At 42.8% G+C, this 25,770-nt stretch overlaps 1 protein-coding gene across 5 annotated transcripts in view; it reads right to left on the bottom strand.

Moving 5' to 3' along the window:
- dok4 (docking protein 4) overlaps window positions 1-25,770 on the bottom strand; it is a 133,936-nt gene that overhangs the window by 49,414 nt on the left and 58,752 nt on the right. Inside the window, exons 3-4 of one of the 5 annotated variants that reach the window (XM_055012078.1) lie at window positions 12,358-12,466; window positions 12,084-12,201 (exon numbers count right to left, since the gene is read on the bottom strand). The exons of 2 other annotated variants lie outside the window; for them this stretch is intronic. In XM_055012078.1, coding sequence (XP_054868053.1) covers window positions 12,084-12,095 — 12 coding nt within the window. In that variant the 5' untranslated portion in view covers window positions 12,096-12,201; window positions 12,358-12,466. Of the gene's footprint in view, window positions 1-12,083; window positions 12,202-12,357; window positions 12,467-12,582; window positions 15,666-25,770 lie in introns of those variants that run through there. 2 more of the 5 variants (XM_035951215.2, XM_055012073.1) reach the window with 2 other exon arrangements.

The raw sequence follows: 25,770 nt of genomic DNA, 5'->3' as shown, positions 1-25,770 counted from the left end.
ACCAGCGACCTGCAGCTCCACAGGTAAACCCTTAACTCACTGAGCTACAGATCAGATAACAGTAGATGTAGTTGTCACAAAGTGTGCCTCTGATACCTCTCTTGAACTTGCAATGAAGTCATCTACATAAAGGAAGGTTCTGATAGCCTCTACCACTTGTGGGTGTTCTGACTCATATTTTGTCAAATGCTTCCTTATAGTGGCTGCAAGTAAGAATGGGCTTGCAGAAGCTCCAAACACCACTCTGGTCATTCTTAGCACACGCAGTTTCTTATTTTCTTCGTTTGGTGGGCTGTGAAACCACAGAAAGCTCACAGCGTCCCGATCTCATTCTGAGAGTGATATCTTAATGTCTGCCATATATGCAACTTCATGCAGTGTGAACCTTATCAAGATGCTCATCAAATCTGGATTCAGATTGGGTCCCATTAACAGATAGTCATTTAGAGAGGGACTTCCCTCTTGGTGGGATGAAGCATCAAACACCACTCGCAGTTTGGTTGTCACCTTGTCCTCTCTCAATACAGCATGATGAGGTAGGTAATAGATCTCATTGTCTGGTAGTGATGTGTTGTCCATCGACACATCCTCAGCCATTCCTTGCTTCAAGTAGTCCTCTACCAAATCATTGTATCTGTAAAGTGTAACATCCTTTCTGAATTAGATTTTCAGTCCCTCCAACCTTTTCTTGGCAATGCGTAGTTGTCCTGAAGCGGTGGATGGTTTTGACGCCATGGCAGCTCCACCTGATAACGGCCATCCCTGTAGATGGAGGTGTCCTCAAACCGGTGGAGGGCCTCAAAGTCCTCTGGTCGCTAACTCCTTTCATTTGTGATGCCTATGGACTCAAGCTCCCAGAACATCTGCAGCTGTTTGTCCGTCTGTGGTGCCTCACTGACATGTATCTGCATACATTTCGTCTCTGTCATATTCGACACAGTCACCGGACCCTGCACCACCCATCCAAAGGTGCTCTCCAATGCTACTAGGCTCTCTGTCATTCTCTCTACTCGGCCTGATACTATTTGCCAGTAGTAATCTGAGCCAATTAGTACAGAAAGTTCAGGTTTATCATCTCTAGGGAAATCTGCAAGTTGTAGGCCTCTCTTCTTCATCTCGCTCTGTATATGAGCACCAGGAACCTTCATCACAGCTGTGCACCTTGAAGTGTCACGACTGCCTCTATCTCAATGCTCTGCTGGTTATCCCAGACATTCGGTAAACTCAGCTTCACAATGTTGCCTTTTACTGTTGTTGGGGCAGGGGAGCCAAATGTGTGGAGGTTAAATATCCTTTGTCTGATGACTGGTACATTCAGTGTCTTGGCTACATTCTCATGCACAAAGCTTCTCTGCCTTCCTCCATCCAGCAAGCAATGGACTATCTTCCTGCCTGCAGGTCCTGCCACCCATGCCTTCGCAATCTGTAGTAAAACAGTGTTCTCGTTGTCTGGTTTCATCTTTTCCAGTTGTGGGATTACACAAGATTACAGAAGAAATTTCAGTGTCTGTGTTTTCAGATACAGTAGGTAGCTGTGCTGAATTTTTCTCAGATAGCTATGTGATGGCGTCCTCCACATGTCGCACATGGCATGTTCTTTGTCCTGCAGAATCACTATTTATGTGAATACTCAAATAATACTGCATTCTTATTTAACCTATTAACTTCTCACATTAACTATGCTATATGAATTATCAATTTAGTAAATAAACATAACATTATCAAATAAAGTCATAACAGGCTGAACTACAAAACAGCTTAACTAGAAACTAATCAAACACTACTAGAACACTACACCAAGTCTGGCTTGGAGATCAAGTGGGAACTTAACTGTTACAGAATACAGACGGAGAGCGGGGCGACCGTGGTAGGGGATAGGTGGCATGAGGCTGGTTGTTGAGGGCAGGTGCTGCAGTCACGGTGTCATGGCCGGTTGTGGACCCAAAGGAGGATGCACAGAGCAGGCAGAGTCAAATAGTAACCAATTTATTTTCCAGAAACTAGATACAATAAAATATGAATGGTGGGGAAAAGTCTAAAATAACTAACAAATGAAAACTCAAGCTAAAGGAGGATAAATAACTAAAGTCAGGCTCAGAAACTAGGAACAGAACTATACTAAACAAAGGCCAAACTCACAATAGGAAGGGAGGGAGGGAGGAAGGCAGGCTCCGAGGGACCAGCGGTCCGGAGGACGCACGTCTGGTGCAACTACGGCGGAGAGCGGCGGCTAGCAGTGTCTGGCGTGGCTGGCAGAGAGCGGCGGTGACTGCCAGAGCGGAGAACCAGAGGAGGGAGAAGCCGGTCCTCTTGGGGATGCGGGGGGAACCCCAGTGGTCCAGGTAGGAGCAGTCCAGGGTCCTGGTTTTGCAGGGAGGTGGATCCGGACAGGTCGGCGAGCGGTTGAGCAGGACAGAGCCGATGGTGGGCGGATTTTTCAGCGGACGGCTAGAACAGGCAGGACTGCGGCAGGATCCCCACAGTGCGGTCACGAGATCTGTGGGCAGAGTAAACAGGTGCTAAGCAGGTTTGAGAACACAAGAAACAAAATGTGCAAAGCCGAGACAAACTGACAGCGAGAGCTGCGTTTATGATCTGGCAGGGAGTGGAGTGAGAAACCGGTCTTTATTGGAAAGGTTGATGAGGTAGGTGGCTGGTCTGCAGCTGTCTAGGATTCCTGTTGATGCAATCAGTGCATTAGCTGCAGCCGCAGAGGAGCTAGACAGAACAGGAGATCACTACTGACTGTGGCTGTTCAACGGTCTGCTGTAGAGTGGTGTGCAGCGTCTGCTTGTATGGGAGAGGAGGTAGTTGTCTTGATTGCTCCTACCTGCTCACGCGCTAATGCCAATTGATTAGAAAGGTAACACTTGCCCTCCAGCTCCACGCACACATGCTTATCTGAGAGAGAGATATATAGAGGGAGGAGGTAAAGAGGGAAGAAAACCTGCCACTATCTAGGGGCAGAGGGCGTGACGTGAATAGTCAAGCCTGGAAGGAACAAATGCATGGACTAGTTTTTCGGCATCACTCTGAGACAGGATGTTCCTGATTTTTACAATATTTCTCAGGTGAAAGAAGGAAGTCATACAGACCTATTTTATGTGCGAGTTAAAGGACATGCCCTAGTCAAAAATAACTCAGGTTCTGAACAGTAGTACTGGAAGCCAAAGTAATGCCATCCAGAGTAACTATATGCTTTGAAAGTGAATTTCTGAGATGTTTGGGGCCAAATACAATGACTTCAGTCATTTGAATTTATTAGTAGGAAATTACAGGTCATACAGGTCTCTATGTCCTAAAGACCATCTTGCAGTCTGGCTAGCTGATTTGTTTCATGCAGAAAAACTAGTCCATGCATTTGTTACTTCTAGGCTTGACTACTGTAATTCCTTATTATCAGGTTGTCCCAAAAGCTCTCTCAGACATCTACAGTTGATCCAAAATGATGCAGCCAGAGTACTGACGGGAGTTAGCAAGAGAGATCATATTTCTCCTATACTGGTTTCTCTTCATTGGCTTCCTGTTAAATCTAGAATAGAATTCAAAATTCTTCTTCTGACATATAAAGCTCTTAACAACCAATCTCCATCATATCTTAAAGACCTGATAGTACCATATTATCCTAGCAGAACTCTTCGCTCTCAGACTGCAGGCTTACTTGTTGTTCCTAGAACCTCTAAAAGTAGAATGGGAGGCAGAGCCTTCAGTTATCAGGCACCTCTCCTGTGGAACCAGCTCCCAGTTTGGGTTTGGGAGGCGGACACCCTCTCTATTTTTAAAACCAGGCTTAAAACCTTCCTTTTTGACAAAGCTTATAGTTAGGGCTAACTGGGGGACCCTGACGGGGTGAGCTGGTGTTTTCATTTGCACAACTGACTTCTCCTCTTGACATCCCTTTAGTTTGCCCCTAGTTATGCTGCTATAGGCCTAGGCTGCTGGGGGACCTCTCTTGATGCACTGAGCCCTTCTCTAACTACCTATGTGTTTACTATATATACCATTACTGCATTACACTCACTCTGTTTCTCACTGTGTCCTTTCTCCGAGTGTCCCTGGTCCCAGAGCTGGATGCTTCCGATCTGTGGTTGTTCTCCCACCAACTGGCCTAATCTCCATCTGTGGGATGCTGCTGCTGACCTTCCTCCCGCCCACTGCTTCCAGGTGCCCATTCCTGCCAATCTACTCTGCATTGCCCTTACTATACTTGATCTGCGACTGGGAGGAAAAGGTCCATCTATTTTTTCCAAGCTACGTAAACTTCCTCTAAACTAGTGGAATGCCACTTCCTTTCCAGCTTTCATGATGCCTGCTTTAAAGTCCATAGCTGGGAATTGTACCAAGGAGCAGGTCCTCCCTGAGACATAACTTTCTTTTTCAAAGATGCAACATTATCAAGTGTCAAACGCAGTGAGGTTGCAGCACTATTAACAAGATAATCCACTTCTTTGAGGGTAAAGTTAAAATAACTGCCCTCCCAACTTTCAGCCCATCCTAAAATCACAAAATATAACATTTACTTTCAGTTAACTGTGTTTATGAATATAGAAAATAATTAATGACAACTAGTACTTTTTTGGGTGCTTTTATACAGGAAAAATGAAGCGGGATGCTACTGTGGATCTGCTGCAGTATCTGGACAGGTCAGAGGAACAGTTCTTGGAACAGATCAGAAGACACCAAGACCTGACCACTGCCATGCTCCAGAACATCCAGAGACCAAGACCTGACCTCTGCTATGCTCCAGAACATCCAGAAGATGGATGAAAATTCAAACACCTTGGTTGGACGGATGGGATGCATGGTGTCGGTGCTGAAGCGACTGTCACAGAAATAAACTGCACTGTCCACTACTTTTGCCCTTTTCTAGAAAAAAATCTTCTGTTCTGTAAATTCTTTTACGTTTTAGTTATTTACTCTTGCACTTTGGGTGAATAAACAGAAATTTGTGATGAGAGATGCGTGTTTTCTCTATAATCTACAGAGACTTTATTCAGTGTTCAGTGCACACTTCGGTTACACACATTTTGACAGATAATTAGTTGTGCTTTTGAACATATCACACCAAGCTAGATAGATAAACTGTACTACTGTAGCAGATATATTATTGAAGTGTGCTTACATGACATTTATACATACACTGCTCACAAACAGTTATTGAACTTTTGGGTGAAATTTATGGAAAATGTAAAAAGTTCATGCTATGGTGATATCAAATCATGAAAGTAGGGCATTTAAGTAGAAACATGCAATATTGATTTCCTCATCTCAAACAATTTATTGAAACAAAAGCTAACAACAGTGGTGGGTATATCACAATAAAAATGTCAATGTCTCATGACAGTTTGGACAGAACAGCAGCCTTCAACTGAAATCCAGTACAAGTGTGTCCCACCAGTGGCGTGACTGCGGATATCCAGGCAACAGCTGACCTCTGCCTCACAATTAGCCTTAAGACCATCTATAAAGTAGGGCTGGAACTTTAACGCGTTAATTTCGATTAATTAATTAATTACAGCGAAAATAACACGTTAAAAATAATAACGCAATTAATTTCACCCTCCTCAGTTCCCTCATTTCTGGCACACTGGTAACTCTGATGAACACTCAGCCCAGTAGGTGGCAGTAATGAACCTAAAGTCTGTTTGTAGCCATGAAGAAGAAGCACAGGAACCACTGAGTGAAGTCATGCACTGGTGAACAGTGAAGGAAGACCAGATTGAGCTTGTTGGACAGAAGGTTTTCTTTTAAAAATCTTCCCGATGGCAGCTTGGATAAAAGCCTGGTTGTGTGCAAATTGTACAACAAAGAGTTTTCTGATCACTGCATCACTTCAAGCCGACAGTATCACCTCAATGTAAGACATGTTGCTGTTAGCACCAGAGCTAACATTAGCTACGAGTCATGCTAACGGCTAACGGTGTAGCCATCCCATAATAGACCACTTTTCTAGACAGTACTTGAGTTCACAGAAAGTCTTAAAATGTTGCATAAAATCACTATAATTGCACTTGGATTTGCAGTAATCTGTGAATGTAGCAGACAGATGAAAAATGCAGATAAATAGAAATGAAACATTTTTGTGGTTTAAGTTTTTACTCTGTCGAGGCTCTGCCTCCTTGGAGGAGGAATAACCTAAACAACAAAAATATCTCTTTTAATAACTTAATTATAAAATTTTGTTTATAAAAAATTACATAAATAAAAATTATTATTCCTATAAAAAAGAACCATCAAAATTACACCATTTATCAGACCCAGAAAAGATGAAAACAAAATGAATCTCTGGATTTTCAACTTTCTGAAGCTCCTTGAACTACTTATGCTGATTTTATGTGCCATACAGTGGAAAAAACAACTAAATTCAGGCTTTAAGTCATCAAAATCACTTTTTTCTATATGTCCCATTTTCCTTTTTTCAAATAAATTTTAAATTATAAACACGTATATGTCTATTCATTGATTCAACTGTCAACCACAATTTTATTTGAATTGGAAAACTTCACTTATTGTGTCAAATATTGCTATTTGACAGAACTGCAATTATTGCGATTAATTTATTACAAAGCCGGTAATTAATTCGATTAAATTTTTTAATCGCGTCCCACCACTACTATAAAGATGAACATAGATATTATCATCAACTTATTGCGTTTGTTTAACCGCTATGTAATGCATTCAAACGTAGTCGAAGCTAAGTAGCTAACGCTAACATGTTCAGTGTTAAGAATCAAAACATCTCTGACAATAAGCCAAATCAGAATTATCAGTACGCATGCGCGTTTATCCCTCAATAGCTTCCGGGTCAGAGTTCATCCCACGCTACGTTAGCAACAAAGCTGAACGAAGCCATACTATCCCAGTGGAATGACCTGCTATTTGTAGCGACTATTACGTTTATGCTGCTTAAAGTCTTTTTAAGGCAATATGCCAGGTCCCCATTGTTCAGTGCGCGACCGCCACAACGGTACCTGTGGGCTAAAGAAGTGGATGGAAGAGTTTTGCCCTATTCACAAGTGCAATAAAGGAACCTCGCGCTGTATATGTGACCCGCCTTATGTACTTGTCACATTTCCTACTGAAAGAAAAGATCCAGAACGTCATGCCGAATGGATTAAATTAGTAAGTTTGACATAAGATCATATATTTTGCTAACTAATTTATAACCATGGAATATGTAAATATTATACAGTAGTTTCTCTGCCTGTAGTAGCACTACAAGTTTGCATTTGCATGACCCATATTGGACATACTTGAATATAATTGTATCTGCCTGTATGGACTATACACCTTTTCATTAAGTTTATCTTCTTTTTTCTATTTATTTCAGATGAACAGGAAGAACATTAAAAACAGGAAAAAACTGGGCACCACACAAGAACAGCCGAGTATGTTCCATGCATTTTGTTGATGGTGCACCTTCCACCTCCTTTCCAAACCCTACACTGAATCTAGGTAAAGTGTCATAGCCTTTTGCAATGTAGTGGTCGCTGAAAATGTTAAAGGGTAGCCTTAATGTGATCTGTATAGCACTTTTGATTTGGGGGTGGCTGGATTCAATATCTTCTTGTTTGGTCCTTAAGACAGGTTTGCATTTCAAAAATATTTTTGCTGCCATACCTCAAAGTATATTGCATTTTCCCACCTCCAGAAACTGTATACATGTTATTTATATGCATAATATACTTTTTTATTTTCAGGATACCCAGTACCATCAACTAGTACCGGAAAGAAACGGGCACCACCAAAACCACGTACATCTGTTGCATCGAAGAGGCAGAAATTCAACTTCCAAAGTACAAAAAGTCAAACATAATAATTCCAATCTATTAATACAATGTGTGTGGATATGTGAATATATCTATATATCTATATCTATATCTATATCCATATATATATATATATATATATATATATATATATATATATATATATATATATATATATATATATATATATATATATATATATATATATATTTGTTTTTGTTGTAGGCTTCAGCACAGAGGATGTACAGAATCCCGGCCCATGCAAGGAAACGAGTGGGAGTGACCCTGGAATTGGCCCCAGCACAGAAGATGCACAGATTCAAGCCCCCAAGCAAGGAATATTCCCCATAACCAGTGGGAGTGACCCTGGAACTGATGTAGAGACAATTCTAGCTCATGAGGACCATACTTACACAAAAACTGGTGAATTTAACTGTCAATCAAACTGTAACTGTGATTGTATTGCTAGGCTAAGTAATAAAATAATTCAACTGGAAAATACACTGAAAATGTTAGCGATAAAATCAGACGAAAGTTTTTGTAGTGGTATTAGTCTAGCAGATATGATGGACAATACAATTTGCGCTAATGCTGACAACAAAAAGTACTTCACAGACAGATTTCTTTCAGATGACAGGTCAGTGAAACTAAACACCGGTCTTCCAAACAAAGGAACTTTCAACAAACTGCTTCAGGTCCTGACTCCAAGAGCAGCAAAAATTAGGTATTGGGCTGGAACTCAAAAAGTTATTTCTTCTAAAATTAGAAAATTTGTTCAAACACCACAGAAGTCAGGACCAGCACGTAAACTTAGCATAAAGGCAGAGTTCCTTATGGTTTTGATGAAGCTCAGGCTAGGTCTAACAAATGAATTTTTGGCCAGCATATTTTCTATCAGTGCATCATCTTGCTCCACAATATTAACTACATGGATTAAGTTCCTAAGTGTTCAGCTCAGAGGGCTTGTTATTTGGCCAGACAAAAACTTGATCCGCACAATGCTACCAGCAAGTCTTGCGGAGAAATATCCCAACCTAAGGTGCATACTGGACTGTAGTGAGACTTTCATTGATAAGCCCAGAGATCGAAAGCTGCAGGCAGCTACATGGTCTGACTACAAGAAACATAATACCCTGAAATATTTAGTTGATATTGCACCAAACTGTCACATATCATTTATGTCTAAAGCATGGGGAGGCCGTACAACAGACAGGCAAATTATCCAACAATCAGGGTTTTTAGATTTGGTAGACCCGCACGATCTTATCATGGCTGACCGTGGTTTTCCAATACAAGAAGACCTACTTTTCAAAATGGCAAACTTAGTAATTCCACCTCCCAGTTCAGGCTTGGAGCAAATGTGCTCACAAAATGTTGCCCAGACCAAAAAAGTGGCAAATGTTCGTATTCACGTAGAGCGTGCCATCAACAGGCTAAAATGGTTCCACATTTTGAGTTCAACACTGCCAGTAACAATGGCTCACTTATTTGATGATATCTTGATCATTTGTGCAGCACTTTGTAATTTGTTGCCACCTCTAATTGTGTAAATATATTGTATCGCATTGAAAATGTGGAGAGTCTTAACAGTAGAGACACACACTGAGCATTTTCTTTTTACATCTTTCTAATAATTGTCATATACTCATAGTCAATACTTATGAATGTGTGATTCACATTGTGCAGTTCCTTTCAAAGTAGGCCAAAAAATAAACATTGTTTCAAGTTCCTTTCTCCCTACCGTTAATTTATACACTTACTCTTAGGTTTTTATTTACAGTTTTTCCAGTGGCCAACTTTAACAGTGAAAATCATTTGAACTATTAAATTCTTATTATATGAAATTATCCCACAGGAAGCCAAACATCTCCTTAAATACTCCTTATTTGTATATAATAAACTTTATAGAAAAATAAAGTAAACTGGGCTTCTTTTTTTTGGTAACTGGAAACCTCAAATTTTCTTCGCCTTGCTGTGTTAAAACGCCAAATTAAATGTTTTGCAAATAAATGTATTTTTCCTGAAGTTAATTTCTTTGCTACTTAACTTCTTTTTTCACAAGTGCATCGCAGATACAGGTTTTGAAGAAGTTTGCAGCTGAAGTAAGTAACTCCAACCAATGAGCTTCATCAAACAGGATTCGTTCTACAAAATAGTCTGACTTGGTATACACAAAAAAATCGCACCAAAGTCGTTTTGTGACTCCCATTTGACACTGCACCTGGGAATAGTATTCATGCATTCGCTTAAGACATGTCTTTCCATTAACAATCTCCAAATAAGTCACATGCTTCTCATTAGCAGGCTGATTGGCAGCAGACAAAGGACACTTCACTTCTAGAAGTCCTTCTCCGCAGCAGGAGCACGACACTAAACGATCTGGGGAAGCAGCTGCAAATATGTGGTTTTGCATCACAAATAAGCCACACTGTGAGACTTTAAGATTTGAGTGGGTTGCTTTTTGTGATGACATATAAGCTGCCACAGCAAATGGTTCGTTTACCCTTCCATACTTGAGTGCTGGTATGTTCGGATTAACAAAGGCCTTTCCAGTAATGGAAGATACTAGTGAATCATAGCTCTTTTTTTAGCATCCTGATTTTTCATTCGGGTCCACACATGATGAGCCTTTGATGCTGTTATTTGGCCGTTTCTGTGCTGTTTCCACAGTTCTGATACAGCCTGCTCCCTTGTTGCTGCCTCAAGGCTTGATACCTCCACGGCAGAATAATGTGGTAGGCTGTTCCAGAACTCCTCAGCTGTGGTATAGTTTTCTGCAACTTTGGTTAAAGTAGGTGGGGGGTTAACTGAAGTGAAGCACATTTCATTGAAGTCAACATTTATGTCATCGTATACTTTATATGTGGGTTAGGCATCAGGAATGGCATACTGAAAGGCCACAGCAGAGGGGCAGTCTGGCATGAGGACTGCAGCAAATTCATCTAATGACATTGCAGGTTCTTGGTGTCTGCTGCGGTTCACTGAGAACAGTTTGTGGACAGCATACCCCTGCTTCACATCTCGCCTTTTAGGTGTATAATGTGGTTTCGCAAAAACCATGTCTTCAAGCTTAACTGGTTCCATGGTCTTCAGCACAGGTGTGAGCCACTGATTTTCCATGGAGGTACATGCCTTCTTGTGTGCACTGGTTAATCCATGCTGCCAGGCATAGTCTACTTTAAACAACAATGCAGCAACATGGTTGCATGTTGAACCAAGTCTGAAACAGAAATAAAGCCCTAATCACACAAAAAACATAAATAAACAATATGTTCTGTAGGCCTAAATTTTCTGCACTTAAACTGGATAAAAACTATATATACCTATGTAAATAGTACTATATACAATCAAGACAACGTCAGCGTACCCAGCAAAACAAGTGCAATAAGCACTGTATATGGTACCAGTTGCTTTTCCAAAACACACCCATAAGTTGTGTGGAACACTGTTGAGTCTTTGTGATGGTGTGCAGTCACATTTCAAGTAGGATATCTGGGAATCTTTAGAAACTTCATGGTAGAAAACCTCTTTCAGCCAAACATTTTGTGAAGCAAAATAGCTAAATGCCTGGAAAAGAAAAATAATATGTTTGTTATGCAGATTTCATAAAATGAAAGATAGCAAGTTCAAGAAATATGTATTTTTATCTTGTAAAATCTGTAAGCCTATAATAATTAACGTGATAATAAACTAAAAAATGAAAATCTTTAATGTCACATGTTAATGTGATATTAAGGACATGTGAAAAAATAAATGCAAATCAAAAATAATACACAAATGTCAAAATCATTTAGTTTAAAAGCTGTTTACATGTCATGTTGACTGACAAATTATTACCTTCTTTGTAGTCGTTAGCAAGTCTCGTTAGCAAGTTTTGCTCGTCCTTGCTAATCAGATAATTATTGATATCTATGTAAATGCAGGGTGGCCATTTACTTGCTGCTGTCGACTCATTCTCCCAACCTTCTCTGAGCTCTAAGGGATCTGGAATTCTCAGGTGACACCCGTCAACATCGATCTCGAGCAGGGATTTATAATCAAGGTTGACAGCCTCCCTTTCCTGCTGTTTTGTTAAAACTATTGGGGCCTTTTGAAATGACAATGCCCAAGCAAGGGACACCAGTTCTTTTTTTCGCTTCCCGATAAGACTGTATCCTCGTTGCTTACAAAATTCCTTTAAAGCATCGACTTTACAACGCTCGAAGTAATTAATATCTGCGTCGCACTCGGCCATGTTTATGATCTGGGGTATCCCGACCTTTGACTGGGACCAGCATACCTTGCGCGCGGCAAGATTCCGAATTGGCTTATTACCTGTCTTCTCATACGTAGTCGCCATTGCCTGTGACTGCGATGAAGGCAGATAGTTACGGTAATCACAGCAGAGCTAATCTGAAGAGCAGATCCACAGTAGCATCCTGTTTAGTTTTTCCTGCATAAAAGCACCCAAAAAGGTATAAGTTGTTAGTAATCACTTTCTATATTCATAAGCACAGTTAAAGTAAATGTTCTGTTTTGTGATTTTAGGATGGGCTGAAAGTTAACATATTGATCATGTTCATGTTCGCATAGTCTAAACAGATCTTACTTGATTTGGTCTGTTGAGAGGAGGACAACATAGATGAGCTGCAGGATGGGATCGGTGAGCTGCAGAGTAGTGGTCCTGGTAACTGGACCTCATCATCCAAGGCTGACAACTAAATAAATGAATAAGAAATGTTATTGATAGCATCTGTATTTCAAATAATTTTCTCCATTAACTGATTAATTATTGCTTTGTCCATACAATGTTGGAAGGTGTTACAAAAAATACCTGTAATAATTTCCAACAGTGCTAAATGCTTCGTTTTATTTGAGGCACAACTGAAAAGAACCCAAAAAAATCTTAGTATAAGAAATCAATGCATTGAATTTCCACATCTGCAAAGCTGACACTTCAAGATCAGCATTTTACCTCAAAATGATAAAAATAGCTGCAAATTACCAGTACTCTTTACTTCATTGTGTTAATTTGATCATTTGAATTAGTTTTAGACTTGCATTAATGATAATGTTTGCAAATAGTTTATTGGTTCTTCTAGGGAAATTTCAATGATTACCATATAGTTCAGTAATATGATTAATGAGCCATTGTGTAACAACGTGGGAAGTTTTGAATACAGGTCTTGTAATGAAATATTGCTGCTGCTTTTCTCAGGTTTTATCAGGAATTATTTTATAGTTTGTTAGCTTAGCGGTGGCTAACGGGATAGCAAACAACAGTTCAACGCCAACCTCTGATCACTGATCCTGTGTCCCTACCACGTTAGCTGGTGTAGCCTTCATAATATTAATGTGGGACTACTGTAGTTGGTGTATTCATAGCGGGCTAACAGCAGGGTGTTGGAGAAATAAACTTACCGGGATCAGGATCGGTGGTCTGCATGGCAGACTCCTCGTGCATCGCACTGCTTGAATGTCTTTATATTTTAGGCCGTTTTCAAAATAAAACTCAATAAAACTGTCGTACGGGTGGGTGTCTTCCATTGTCGTTTCACCATACTGACCTTCCGGGGCTCGGTAGGAAAAAAAGTCTGAATATATAGAATGAAACTCTGAATATATGGAATGAAAATCGGAATATATGGAATGAAAGTCTGAATATATGGAATGACAATCTGAATATATGGAATGAAACTGAATATATTGAATGAAAATCTGAATATATGGAATGAAACTGAATATATGGAATGGAATTTTGAATATATGGAATGAAACTGAATATATTAAATGAAAATCTGAATATATGGAATGAAACTGAATATATGGTATGAAACTGAATATATGGAATGAAATTCTGAATATATGGAATGAAAGTCTGAATATATAGAATGAAAATCTGAACATATGAAATGAAAATTGTCAGGGCCTCCACCTCCACGGACTAAGTGGCAGGCTTTTCTTTTTTTTTTCCTTTCCTGTGTGTTTGTGGGCGTGACTGTGGTGTGAGCGTGTGTGTCTCCTTTACTTAATCAGGTCATCAGCTGGCAGGGGACACCTGTGACGGGGTAATGGCTCACCCGTTCCACATTCCTCCTCCAGCCATAAAAGAAGGGTTCCACACACTATTTGATGCTGGACCGTAGCACGATGTCGCGTTAGTCACGCACCTCTGCCTGGTAAACTTTCTGTACAGACCGCTTCGTTCTATCTAACGTGCTGTTCTCTGTGTAGGTCGCCTGGCCTTCCTTCGTCGCCGTTCCTGTTCCTACCTGGTCTGTCGCGCCCCAGCCGAGAGACCCACTCCATACCACTCGCCTTGGACATCTCCTGGACACCGTACGTCAGCCACCGGAACCTCGGGATCCATCTCCCCCAGGACCGCCGCGGATACGGCGCTCCTCCTGCCTCCGAGCTCCAGTCGCTCTCCTAGACCGCTCCCAGTTAAGCCTTTGGTATTCCTAGCTTAGTTCTTTTGCCAGCCGAACTTTCCAGAAATTAGTTTTGCTTATTCCACGCTATCTGCGTCGCTTTCTGTTAGTTATCCTTACTGTGCTCGGCATTTTTGCTTAGTCGATTGTTTTCCGTTTGCTCCCTGGTGTCAACTGCGTTCCCGTTCTTTTTTGTCTACTACGTTTGAGTGTAAATACTGTCCTGTTTCCGGCAGTCCCGCTCCTAGCTCACTTGTTCTACGGAGAGTTTAGTTATTAGTTTTTTTTGTTATTAGTCTCCCTCTCAGTTATTAGCAGCCACGTAGTTGTTGCCTCGAGAAGAAACTTGGATTCTGGTTTACAAGCCCAAGTGGGGCCCACAAGTATTTTGTGTGTTCCGTCAATAAAGCTGTGAAACTTACCTTGCTGTCCTGACTCTCTGTCCGCGCCTGGGTCTTTGCAATACCGTGACAAAAATCTGAATATATGGAATGTAAGTCTGAATATCTGGAATGAAAGTCTGAATATATGGAATGAAAGTCTGAATATATGGAATGAAATTGAATATATTGAATGAAAATCTGAATATATGGATGAACCCAGCGGACAGGGAGGATGGCGCTGCAGCTGCCCCCCCCCGAACAGGTTAGGATTGCCGTCACCCATCAGGGAGCCTTGCTAGGAGAGCATGATCAGCTGCTGAGACACCTCGTTGAAGAGAACCGAGTGTTGGGTGACCAAGTTGCTCAGTTGTCCGGCCAGATAGCTAGGGTTACTACTCTGGGGCCGCTGGAGTCCTCACCTGCAGCTAGCTCCCGCGTTTCGGCTTCGCCAGCGGTTCAGATGGTTCGAGAGCCTGTTGTGCCCGTCCCTGAACGCTATGGCGGCGATCTAGGTTCCTGCCGAGCATTTCTTACCCAAGTGTCCCTAGTTTTTGAAATGCAACCACACACTTACCCCTCAGATCGCTCTCGTATAGCCTATTTGCTAGGGCTGCTTAAGGGTTCAGCCAGGGACTGGGGCACAGCCGTTTGGGAGAGTAGAACTGAGGTTTGCTACTCCTATGAGGCATTCATTGATGAGATGAGGAGAGTCTTTGACCATCCCATAAAGGGCAAGGAGGCCGGCACCCGCCTGCTTTCCATCCGCCAGGGGGCCCGAAGCGTAGCGGAGTACTCAGTGGAATTCCGCATCCTGGCCGCTGAAAGTGGGTGGAATGATGAGGCCCTCCAGGGAGTCTTTTACCATGGACTTAATGAGGCCCTCAAAGATGAGTTGGCTACCCGTGAGGAAGATCGTGACCTGGACCAGCTAATCGCTTGCACAATCCGTTTGGACAATCGAATGAGGGAGCGACGCTGTGAACGCAGCTTCAAAAACCCCGCTGCCCCGACATGGATGACTCGACAGTCCCAGCATAGGTCAACAGGCCCACCGGTTCCTGCCCCTGAGCCGGAACCAATGCAGCTAGGCCGGGCTCATCTAACTCCTCAGGAGAAGAATCCTGCCTGCCTGTACTGTGGGAAAATGGGCCATTTCCTAGCTTCTTGTCCTACCCGGCCAGGAAAAGACATGGCTCACCCGTAATGGGGGGAATACGGGTGAGCCACACTACCATGCAGCCCCCTAGTTGTTTTCTGCTCCCTGCCTCCCTCAGTTGGCACCACCAGTCCGTAGAAGTGACCGCCCTGGTGGATTCTGGTGCCGAGGAGAGCTTCATTGACTTGGCCCTAGTCCGACAGTTACAGCTCCACACAGAACGTCTTCCTTCTCCTCTGGAGGCTAAGGCGCTGAATGGTTTGCACCTCGCCAGGGTGACCCACCGCACGGTTCCCCTCGCGTTGGTCTTGGCTGGTAACCACCAGGAGTCCCTGTCGTTTTTTGTCATCCAGAGCCCCAACACTCCCCTGGTTCTCGGACTCCCCTGGCTCAAGGCTCATAACCCCCACCTCGATTGGTCCCAGGGAAAAGTGTTGGCCTGGGGACCCCTTTGCCATACAAACTGTCTCCGGTCTGCCCTGACTCCTGCCTCATCAGTTTCCTGCCGCCCTCTGGAAAGTCCTGATCTATCTAAGGTTCCTAAGGAGTACCATGATCTGGCCCAGGTGTTCAGTAAGGACAAGGCACTATCCTTACCCCCGCATCGTCCATATGATTGTGCCATTGAACTGTTGCCTGGTGCAACCTTACCTGGCAGCCGGCTCTATAACCTGTCCAAACCCGAGACCTTGGCCATGGAAACATATATTCGGGACTCCTTGGCAGCTGGAATCATAAGACCCTCCTCTTCCCCTGTTGGAGCAGGATTTTTTTTTGTAGACAAGAAAGACCACACTCTCCGACCCTGCATTGACTTCCGTGGATTGAACAACATTACGGTAAAGAACAAGTATCTTTTACCGTTGATCTCTTCTGTCTTTAATATACTACATGGGGCTACTATATTCACTAAATTAGATCTGAGAAACGCCTACCATCTAATTCGCATACGGGACGGAGATGAGTGGAAGACTGCCTTCAATACTCCCCAAGGGCACTTTGAATATCTCGTAATGCCTTTTGGGCTCACAAATGCTCCTGCCGTGTTTCAGTGCCTCATAAATGATGTGCTCCGTGACATGCTTAACCGTTTTGTTTTTGTCTACTTAGATGACATCCTCATTTATTCCAAGAACCCCACTGACCATGTCCAGCATGTCCGCCAGGTCCTGGAACGCCTAGGGAGGAACCGTCTCTTCGTGAAAGCAACCAAATGTGAGTTCCATGTCCCCACAGTATCGTTCTTAGGTTACATCATTTCCCAGGGTGAGGTCAGGATGGATCCCCAGAAGCTGCGCGCAGTACAGGAGTGGCCCCAACCTGAGACTCGTAAACAACTACAGCGGTTCCTGGGATTTGCAAATTTTTACCGACGTTTCATTTGGGACTATAGCAGGGTGGCAGTCCCCTTAACCACCTTGACCTCCACCTCCTGGCCCTTCCAGTGGACTCCTGCTGCTGCTAGTGCCTTTCTAGATCTAAAGCAACGTTTCACCACAGCCCCAGTTCTAGTACAACTGGACCCAAAGCTGCAATTCATCGTGGAGGTCGACGCATCCGACACCGGTGTGGGAGCCATCCTCTCCCAGCGAGCCATCTCTGATCACAAACTTCATCCCTGTGCTTTTTTCTCCCGGAAGTTGTCCCCCGCTGAGAAGAATTATGACATTGGCAACCGCGAGTTGCTGGCTGTCAAGCTAGCCCTGGAGGAGTGGCGGCACTGGCTAGAGGGTTCAGAGCAGCCGTTTGTTGTTTGGACAGACCATAAAAATCTAGAATATATTCGAACCGCTAAACGCCTGAACTCTCGCCAAGCTAGATGGACCCTATTTTTTGGAAGATTTAATTTCACCTTTTCTTACCAGCCTGGCTCCCGCAACCTTAAACCTGATGCCCTCTCCCGACTGCACTCGCAAGAAGAACCTGCCGGAGAACCGGAGACAATTCTGCCCACCAACTGTGTCATCTCCTCCCTCACCTGGGAGATTGAGTCTCTCGTGCGACAAGCCCAGACCCGGCATCCAGAGCTGAATCCCAGTCCCCCGAACACCTTGTTTGTTCCCGAGAGTGTTCGGTCACAAGTTCTCCAATGGGCCCACTCCACATGGCTGACCTGTCACCCCGGAGTCTCTCGAACGCTACGAGTGATCCGTCAACGCTTCTGGTGGTCCTCCATGGAGAGGGATGCATGTGAGTTCATTGCTGCCTGCCCTGTTTGTGCCCGGAACAAGTCTTCCAATCGACCCAGTCCTGGTTTCTTGCAGCCCTTACCCATACCCAGGCGTCCCTGGTCGCACATAGCTCTGGACTTCGTCACCGGCCTGCCCCCCTCTAATGGTCATACCACCATCCTCTCAATCGTGGATCGCTTTTCCAAGGCTGCCCATTTCATTGCCCTTCCCAAGTTACCTTCGGCCAAGGAGACGGCGGACATCAGGGTGGCACACGTGTTCCATCTTCACGGCATTCCTACGGACATCTTGTCTGATCGAGGCCCCCAGTTCACTTCGCAAGTTTGGAAGGCTTTCTGCAATGCTCTGGGGGCAACTGTCAGTTTGACCTCGGGATTTCACCCCCAATCCAATGGCCAGGTTGAACGCCTAAACCAGGAGCTGGGGAATTTCCTCCGATGTGCAGCTGCAGATAATCCGTCTTCGTGGAGCTCACAGTTACCCTGGGTGGAATATGCTCACAATTCATTGGTTAACTCTTCCTCGGGTCTCTCTCCATTTCAGTGTTGCTTAGGTTACCAGCCGCCCTTGTTCCCTGCCCAAGAAGAAGAAGTTGCAGTGCCTTCAGTCCAGGCATTTCTGCGAAGATGTGAGCAGACCTGGAAAAAGGCCTGGAGGGCCCTCACCCACTCGTCCCGTCGGATCCAGGCTCTGGCCAATCGCCGTCGCTCTCCAGCCCCTGAATATACGCCTGGACAGAGAGTCTGGCTTCGGGCAAAGGACCTTCCCCTTCGGGTGGAATCCCGAAAACTGGCTCCTCGCTTCATTGGGCCATTTGTGATTGATAGAATCGTCAACCCCAGTGCCGTGCGCCTCAAGTTGCCCTCCACCATGCGCATCCATCCCACATTCCACATCTCCCAAGTCAAGCCTGTTCTGGAGAGCAACCTGGCCCCCCCTGTCCGTCCCCCTCCACCTCCCAGGATGATTGATGAGGCCCCTGCCTACTCTGTACGCTGCCTGCTGGACGTGCGCCGCCGTGGCCGTGGTCTTCAGTACCTGGTGGATTGGGAGGGATATGGTCCGGAGGAGAGGAGTTGGGTCCCGAGACGCCTGATCCTGGATCCTTCCTTGATCACGGACTTCACTAGGCGTCACCCTGACAGACTCCATCGTGCGCCAGGTGGCACACCTGGAGGGGGGGGTACTGTCAGGGCCTCCACCTCCACGGACTAAGTGGCAGGCTTTCCTTTTTTTTTTCTTTCCTGTGTGTTTGTGGGCGTGACTGTGGTGTGAGCGTGTGTGTCTCCTTTACTTAATCAGGTCATCAGCTGGCAGGGGACACCTGTGACGGGGTAATGGCTCACCTGTTCCACATTCCTCCTCCAGCCATAAAAGAAGGGTTCCACACACTATTTGATGCTGGACCGTAGCACGATGTCGCGTTAGTCACGCACCTCTGCCTGGTAAACTTTCTGTACAGACCGCTTCGTTCTATCTAACGTGCTGTTCTCTGTGTAGGTCGCCTGGCCTTCCTTCGTCGCCGTACCTGTTCCTACCTGGTCTGTCGCGCCCCAGCCGAGAGACCCACTCCATACCACTCGCCTTGGACATCTCCTGGACACCGTACGTCAGCCACCGGAACCTCGGGATCCATCTCCCCCAGGACCGCCACGGATACGGCGCTCCTCCTGCCTCCGAGCTCCAGTCGCTCTCCTAGACCGCTCCCAGTTAAGCCTTTGGTATTCCTAGCTTAGTTCTTTTGCCAGCCGAACTTTCCAGAAATTAGTTTTGCTTATTCCACGCTATCTGCGTTGCTTTCTGTTAGTTATCCTTACTGTGCTCGGCATTTTTGCTTAGTCGATTGTTTTCCGTTTGCACCCTGGTGTCAACTGCGTTCCCGTTCTTTTTTGTCTACTACGTTTGAGTGTAAATACTGTCCTGTTTCCGGTAGTCCCGCTCCTAGCTCACTTGTTCTAGGGAGAGTTTAGTTATTAGTTTTTTTTTTTGTTATTAGTCTCCCTCTCAGTTATTAGCAGCCACGGAGTTGTTGCCTCGAGAAGAAACTTGGATTCTGGTTTACAAGCCCAAGTGGGGCCCACAAGTGTTTCGTGTGTTCCATCAATAAAGCTGTGAAACTTACCTTGCAGTCCTGACTCTCTGTCCGCGCCTGGGTCTTTGCAATACTGTGACAAAAATCTGAATATATGGAATGTAAGTCTGAATATCTGGAATGAAAGTCTGAATATATGGAATGAAAGTCTGAATATATGGAATGAAATTGAATATATTGAATGAAAATCTGAATATATGGAATCAAAGTCTGAATATCTGGAATGAAACTGAATATATGGAATGAAATTCTGAATATATGGAATGAAAGTCTGAACATTATATATATTCAGACTTTCATTCCATATATTCTGACTTTCATTCCATATATTCAGAATTATACACACACACACACACACACACACACACACACACACACACACACACACACACACACACACACACACATATATATATATATATATATATATATATATATATATATATATATATATATATATATATATATATATAAAATAAATTTTTTAAAGGTAATTCCAGACGCTAACACTGCTTTCAACGTTCTTTTATAGGTGACCGGTCATGAACGTGTATCCCCAGTGTGTTGTACGTTATTGTATTACCAGATTTTAGTAAGAGTTAACAACAAACAATTTTAATCGATTAATATGTCTGAAAATTTTACTAATATTAAACTAGGAATAGGATATTGTGTTCTTACACACTTGCAGTACAACATAATGAAGACTAAAGCTACATCCATTCAGACTGAGTGACCTAAATTTTCTTCTTAATAACAATAACACTATCTTTAAAATCATAGAAAGGAAGCACCAGATGAGATGAGATGAGACAGTAGCAGTGTGCTCAGCAGGAGTGGAGGAGGATACAGTGTGTGGAAGAGGAGAATATGTGTATCACTGTCAGTAAATAAGGCTGACATAATCTGACCATCAATATGATCCCCTAAATTTGGGGAAAATCAGCAACAGAGCTGTATATAATGTATATGCAGCGAAAGTCACTAAAGTGGTCATGTGCATCTGTATCCATTAAATCCCATCCATTTATTCTGTACATGTGAGAACAGCCAAAGTGACTCTGAAGCCCCAGATGTGCTCCCCATTTCTTTAATCTGACGGCAACATAATGTGTGAGCTTTAAGTCTGAAGGCGCACCTCAGTCACATTTTGGTAAAAGTCGTGTGGCACACAGCACAAGTTGAATCGAACCGTTACATTAGACAAGCAGCGGTACTTGTAGATGTGATTTATGGAAGGATTCTTCCACATTTTCAGTGTTAATATACATCCAAAAACATCACAGGGATACTTAATGTACAGTTCGTGAGCAAAAATCACAAATATCTTTTTCACGAACTTTGCTATACAATTTCAAAAATATCATGCTACAAAATGATTGATGTCCATAAAAATAAAACCGTACTGTGATGAAAACAGATTCCAACAGCTTAAAGATTATTGATACTCACCAATAATGAATTCAATCTGAGTTTTTTTCCCCACAAGATGTTAAGAGGAGCTGAAGTTTGTTTCTTCCAGCCGTTTAGAACTTTTCTCTCAGAGTTTTTTAATACCTGCAGCATCAGACAGCAGCAGGATCCATATGTGCATCTGCACAGATAGTTGCACATATTTGCACAATTTGAAAAACATTGTTTTAAACTTAATGAAATTCTTTTCACTATACATTTTGCCGAGAGCATGGAGAGTGGATCAGTCTGGACCAGGATCTAACAGCAAGTCACACTGTGTAAGGCAAGGTAAGGCAACTTTATTTGTACAGCACATTTCATACACGAGGGCAACTCAATGTGCTTTACATTAAAACATTAAAAGCATTTTAACCATTCAGACAAGCATAAAAGAGCACAATTAAAATGACAAATATAATAAAACATAAAAAAGAAAATGAAAATTAGAAATATACATATATATAAAAATTACAATTTGCATTGAAAACAAGTTAAAATAAGCTATAATAGGAAAGCAGTGGCAAACAGAAAAGTCTTGAGCTTTGATTTGGTTTTGCCTGCTAATCTTTGGCTGATCTGCTGACGTCTGACGTTACGGTGAGCGTATTGCGTCACTTCCTGTTGTAGCGCTGTGTTGTGTTCTGTGACTGTTGTAGCTTATCCACTCCATCTAATTTGATATTCATTAAATCTGTGTGTAGCGGTAATATTTGAATCGTAACATACACTCGTTTTCTTCACGCACCCTCTCAGTACTTAATTCTAAGTTAATCTGTTATCTCTGTCCGCTAGCCTAGCACTTAGCAGTTAGCATGGCTTCTCCCTCTTCCTCTCCTTCTCTTTCCTGCTCAGTGTGTCACATGTTTAGTTACTCCTCTGCCTCCTTTAGTGATAACGATACCTGTAATAAATGCAGTCTGTTTGTAGCTTTGGAGGCGAGGCTCTCTGAATTGGAAGCGCAGCTCCGCACCATGGAAAACACCCCGCTAGCTGTTAGCCAGGCTCCCTTAGCCGGTGCGGACCGCAATAATATAGCTGCTAGTGTAGCTTCTGCTAGCCGTCCCCTAGCAGCTCCCGAGCAGCCGGGAAGTCAGGGTAGCTGGGTGACAGTTCGTAGGAAACGTAGTCCTAAGCTCAAGTCCGCTGTCCCGGCACACCACAAACCGCTTCACGTTTCTAATCGTTTTTCCCCACTCAATGACACACCCGCTGAGAAACCAACTCTGATCATTGGCAGCTCCGTAGTCAGACACGTGAAGCTAGCGACACCAGCGACCGTAGTAAAATGCCTCCCAGGAGCCAGAGCGGGCGACACAGAAGCAAATTTGAAACTGCTGGCTAAAGATAATCGTAAATACGGTAAGATTGTTATTCATGTCGGCGGTAATGACACCCGGTTACGCCAATCGGAGGTCACCAAAGTTAGTGTGGCATCGGTGTGTAACTTTGCCAAAACCATGTCGGACTCCGTAGTTTTCTCTGGACCCTTGCCTGATCTGACAAGCGATGATATGTTTAGCCGTATGGCATCGTTTCGCCGCTGGATGTCTACGTGGTGTACTGCAAACGACGTTGGCTTTATAGACAATTGGAGCTCTTTCTGGGGAAAACCTGGTCTGATTAGGAGAGACGGCATCCATCCCACTTTGGCTGGTGCAGCTCTCATTTCTAGAAATATGGCTGATTTTATTAGAACTCCTAAAGCATGACAACCCAGAGTTCAGACCAGGATGCAGAGTTGTAGTCTTCCACACCTCTGTGCAGTTTCCTCTCAGCTGTCACCCTCCAGTAATTCAGTTAGCTTTATTGAGACTGTGTCTGTCCCCCGACCACCAAAATTCAATAAATTAAGCAAATCAAAAATAAACAAAAGACATAGTAACCATAAAAACCTAATTAAAATTAATACCACTATTTCAACTGAGCGAAGAAACAGGACAATTAAATGTGGTCTGTTAAATATTAGATCTCTCTCGTCTAAATCTCTGTTAGTAAATGATTTGATAACTGATAACCAGATTGATTTGTTCTGTTTGACTGAAACCTGGTTGCAGCAGGAAGAATATGTTAGTCTAAATGAATCAACTCCTACTAGTCATACTAACTGTCATGTTCCTCGAATCACGGGCCGAGGAGGAGGAGTGGCAGCAATTTACCTCTCTAGCTTAAAAATGAACCAGAGACCTAAACCTAGTTACAGTTCATTTGAAAATCTTACTCTCAGTCTCTCTCATCCAGATTTAAAAGCTCAGAAACCAGTTTTATTTGTTGTTGTATATCGTCCTCCTGCTCCTTACTCTGAGTTTTTATCTCAATTCTCAGACTTTTTATCTGATTTAGTGCTCAGCTCAGATAAAGTCATTATTGTGGGTGACTTCAACATTCATGTTGACGTGGACAGTGACAGCCTTACGACTGCTTTTAATTCAATATTAGACTCAATTGGGTTTTCTCAACATGTAAATAAACCAACTCATAGTTTTAATCATACCCTTGACCTCGTTATGGCATAGAAATCAAACAGTTAACAGTATTTCCCCGGAACCCTCTTCTTTCTGACCATTTTATGATAACATTTCAATTTACAACAATAGATTGTATAGGAGTTAAGAATAAATATCATTACAGTAGATGTCTGTCTCACAATTCGGTGACTAAATTTAAGGAAATAATACCCTCTCTATTTAGTCCAGCACCACTTACTGATATAATGGAAGGGAAATATTATAATTTTACCCCCACAGAAGTGGATTATATTGTTAATAATGCTGCAGCCTCACTGCGTACAACACTTGATAGTGTTGCACCTGTAAAAAAGAAAGTTCTATCTCAGAGAGGACCTGCTCCTTGGTATAATTCCCAGCTGCGGACTTTAAAGCAGGCGTCCCGAAAGCTGGAAAGGAAGTGGTATTCCACTAATTTAGAGGAAGTTTATGTAGCTTGGAAAAATAGTCTAGTAATTTATAAAAAAGCTCTTCGTAATGCCAGGACAACATATTATTCATTGTTAATAGAGGAAAACAAGAACAACCCCAGGTTTCTTTTCAGCACTGTAGCCAGGCTGACAAAGAGTCAGAGCTCTGTTGAAACTTGTATTCCTTTAGCTTTGAGCAGTAATAACTTCATGAGCTTCTTTACAAATAAAATTATTACGATTAGAGAAAAAATTACTCTGGCCCTTCCTGCAAATGTCACAGATGTATCATCGAGTACAGATACTTTAGAATTGGCTGTAAGACCAGATGGATATTTAGAATTTTTCACTCCCATACATCTCTCTGAACTAATTTCAATAGTTTCTACATCCAAACCATCAACATGTCTTTTAGATCCTATCCCAACTAGACTGTTCAAGGAGGCTTTACCTTTAATTAATTCCTCAATGTTAGATCTGATTTATCTCTCTCTAGTAACAGGCTATGTACCACAGGCTTTTAAGGTTGCTGTAATCAAACCTTTACTTAAAAAGCCCACTCTAAATCCAGATGTTTTAGCCAACTATAGACCAATTTCCAACCTCCCATTTCTCTCTAAAATTCTGGAAAGAACAGTTGCAAATCAAATATGTGAACATTTGCAAATGAATAGCTTGTTTGAAGAGTTTCAGTCAGGCTTCAGAGTGCATCATAGCACAGAAACAGCTCTGGTGAAAGTTACTAATGACCTTCTCATAGCGTCAGATAATGGACTGGTCTCTATACTTATTTTATTGGACCTTAGTGCAGCATTCGATACAATCGACCACAAACTTTTATTACAGCGACTAGAACATTCTATTGGCATTAAAGGGACAGCACTGGACTGGTTTAAATCCTACTTATCAGACAGGTTCCAGTTTGTGCATGTCAACAATGACTCTTCTGAGCATACTAGGGTTAATCATGGAGTTCCTCAGGGTTCTGTCTTAGGACCAATACTGTTCACATTATACATGCTTCCCTTAGGCAACATTATTAGGAAGCACTGTATTAATTTCCATTGTTATGCTGACGACACTCAATTGTATTTATCTATGAAGCCAAATGAAACTAATCAGCTAGCTAGACTGCAAGATTGTCTTAAGGACATAAAGACCTGGATGACCTATAATTTCTTACTACTAAATTCAGACAAGACTGAAGTCATTGTATTTGGCCCCAAACATCTTAGAGAATTGCTTTCAAAGCATATAGTTAATCTGGATGGCATTACATTGGCCTCCAGTACTACTGTGAGGAACCTCGGTGTTATCTTTGACCAGGACATGTCCTTTAACTCGCACATAAAACAAATCTGTAGGACTTCCTTTTTCCACCTGAGAAATATTGTGAAAA

This window comes from Amphiprion ocellaris, chromosome 1 (genome assembly GCF_022539595.1).
Source record: "Amphiprion ocellaris isolate individual 3 ecotype Okinawa chromosome 1, ASM2253959v1, whole genome shotgun sequence".
NCBI classification, from domain to species: Eukaryota; Metazoa; Chordata; class Actinopteri; family Pomacentridae; genus Amphiprion; species Amphiprion ocellaris.
This window is presented reverse-complemented; position numbering and strand designations above follow the sequence as displayed.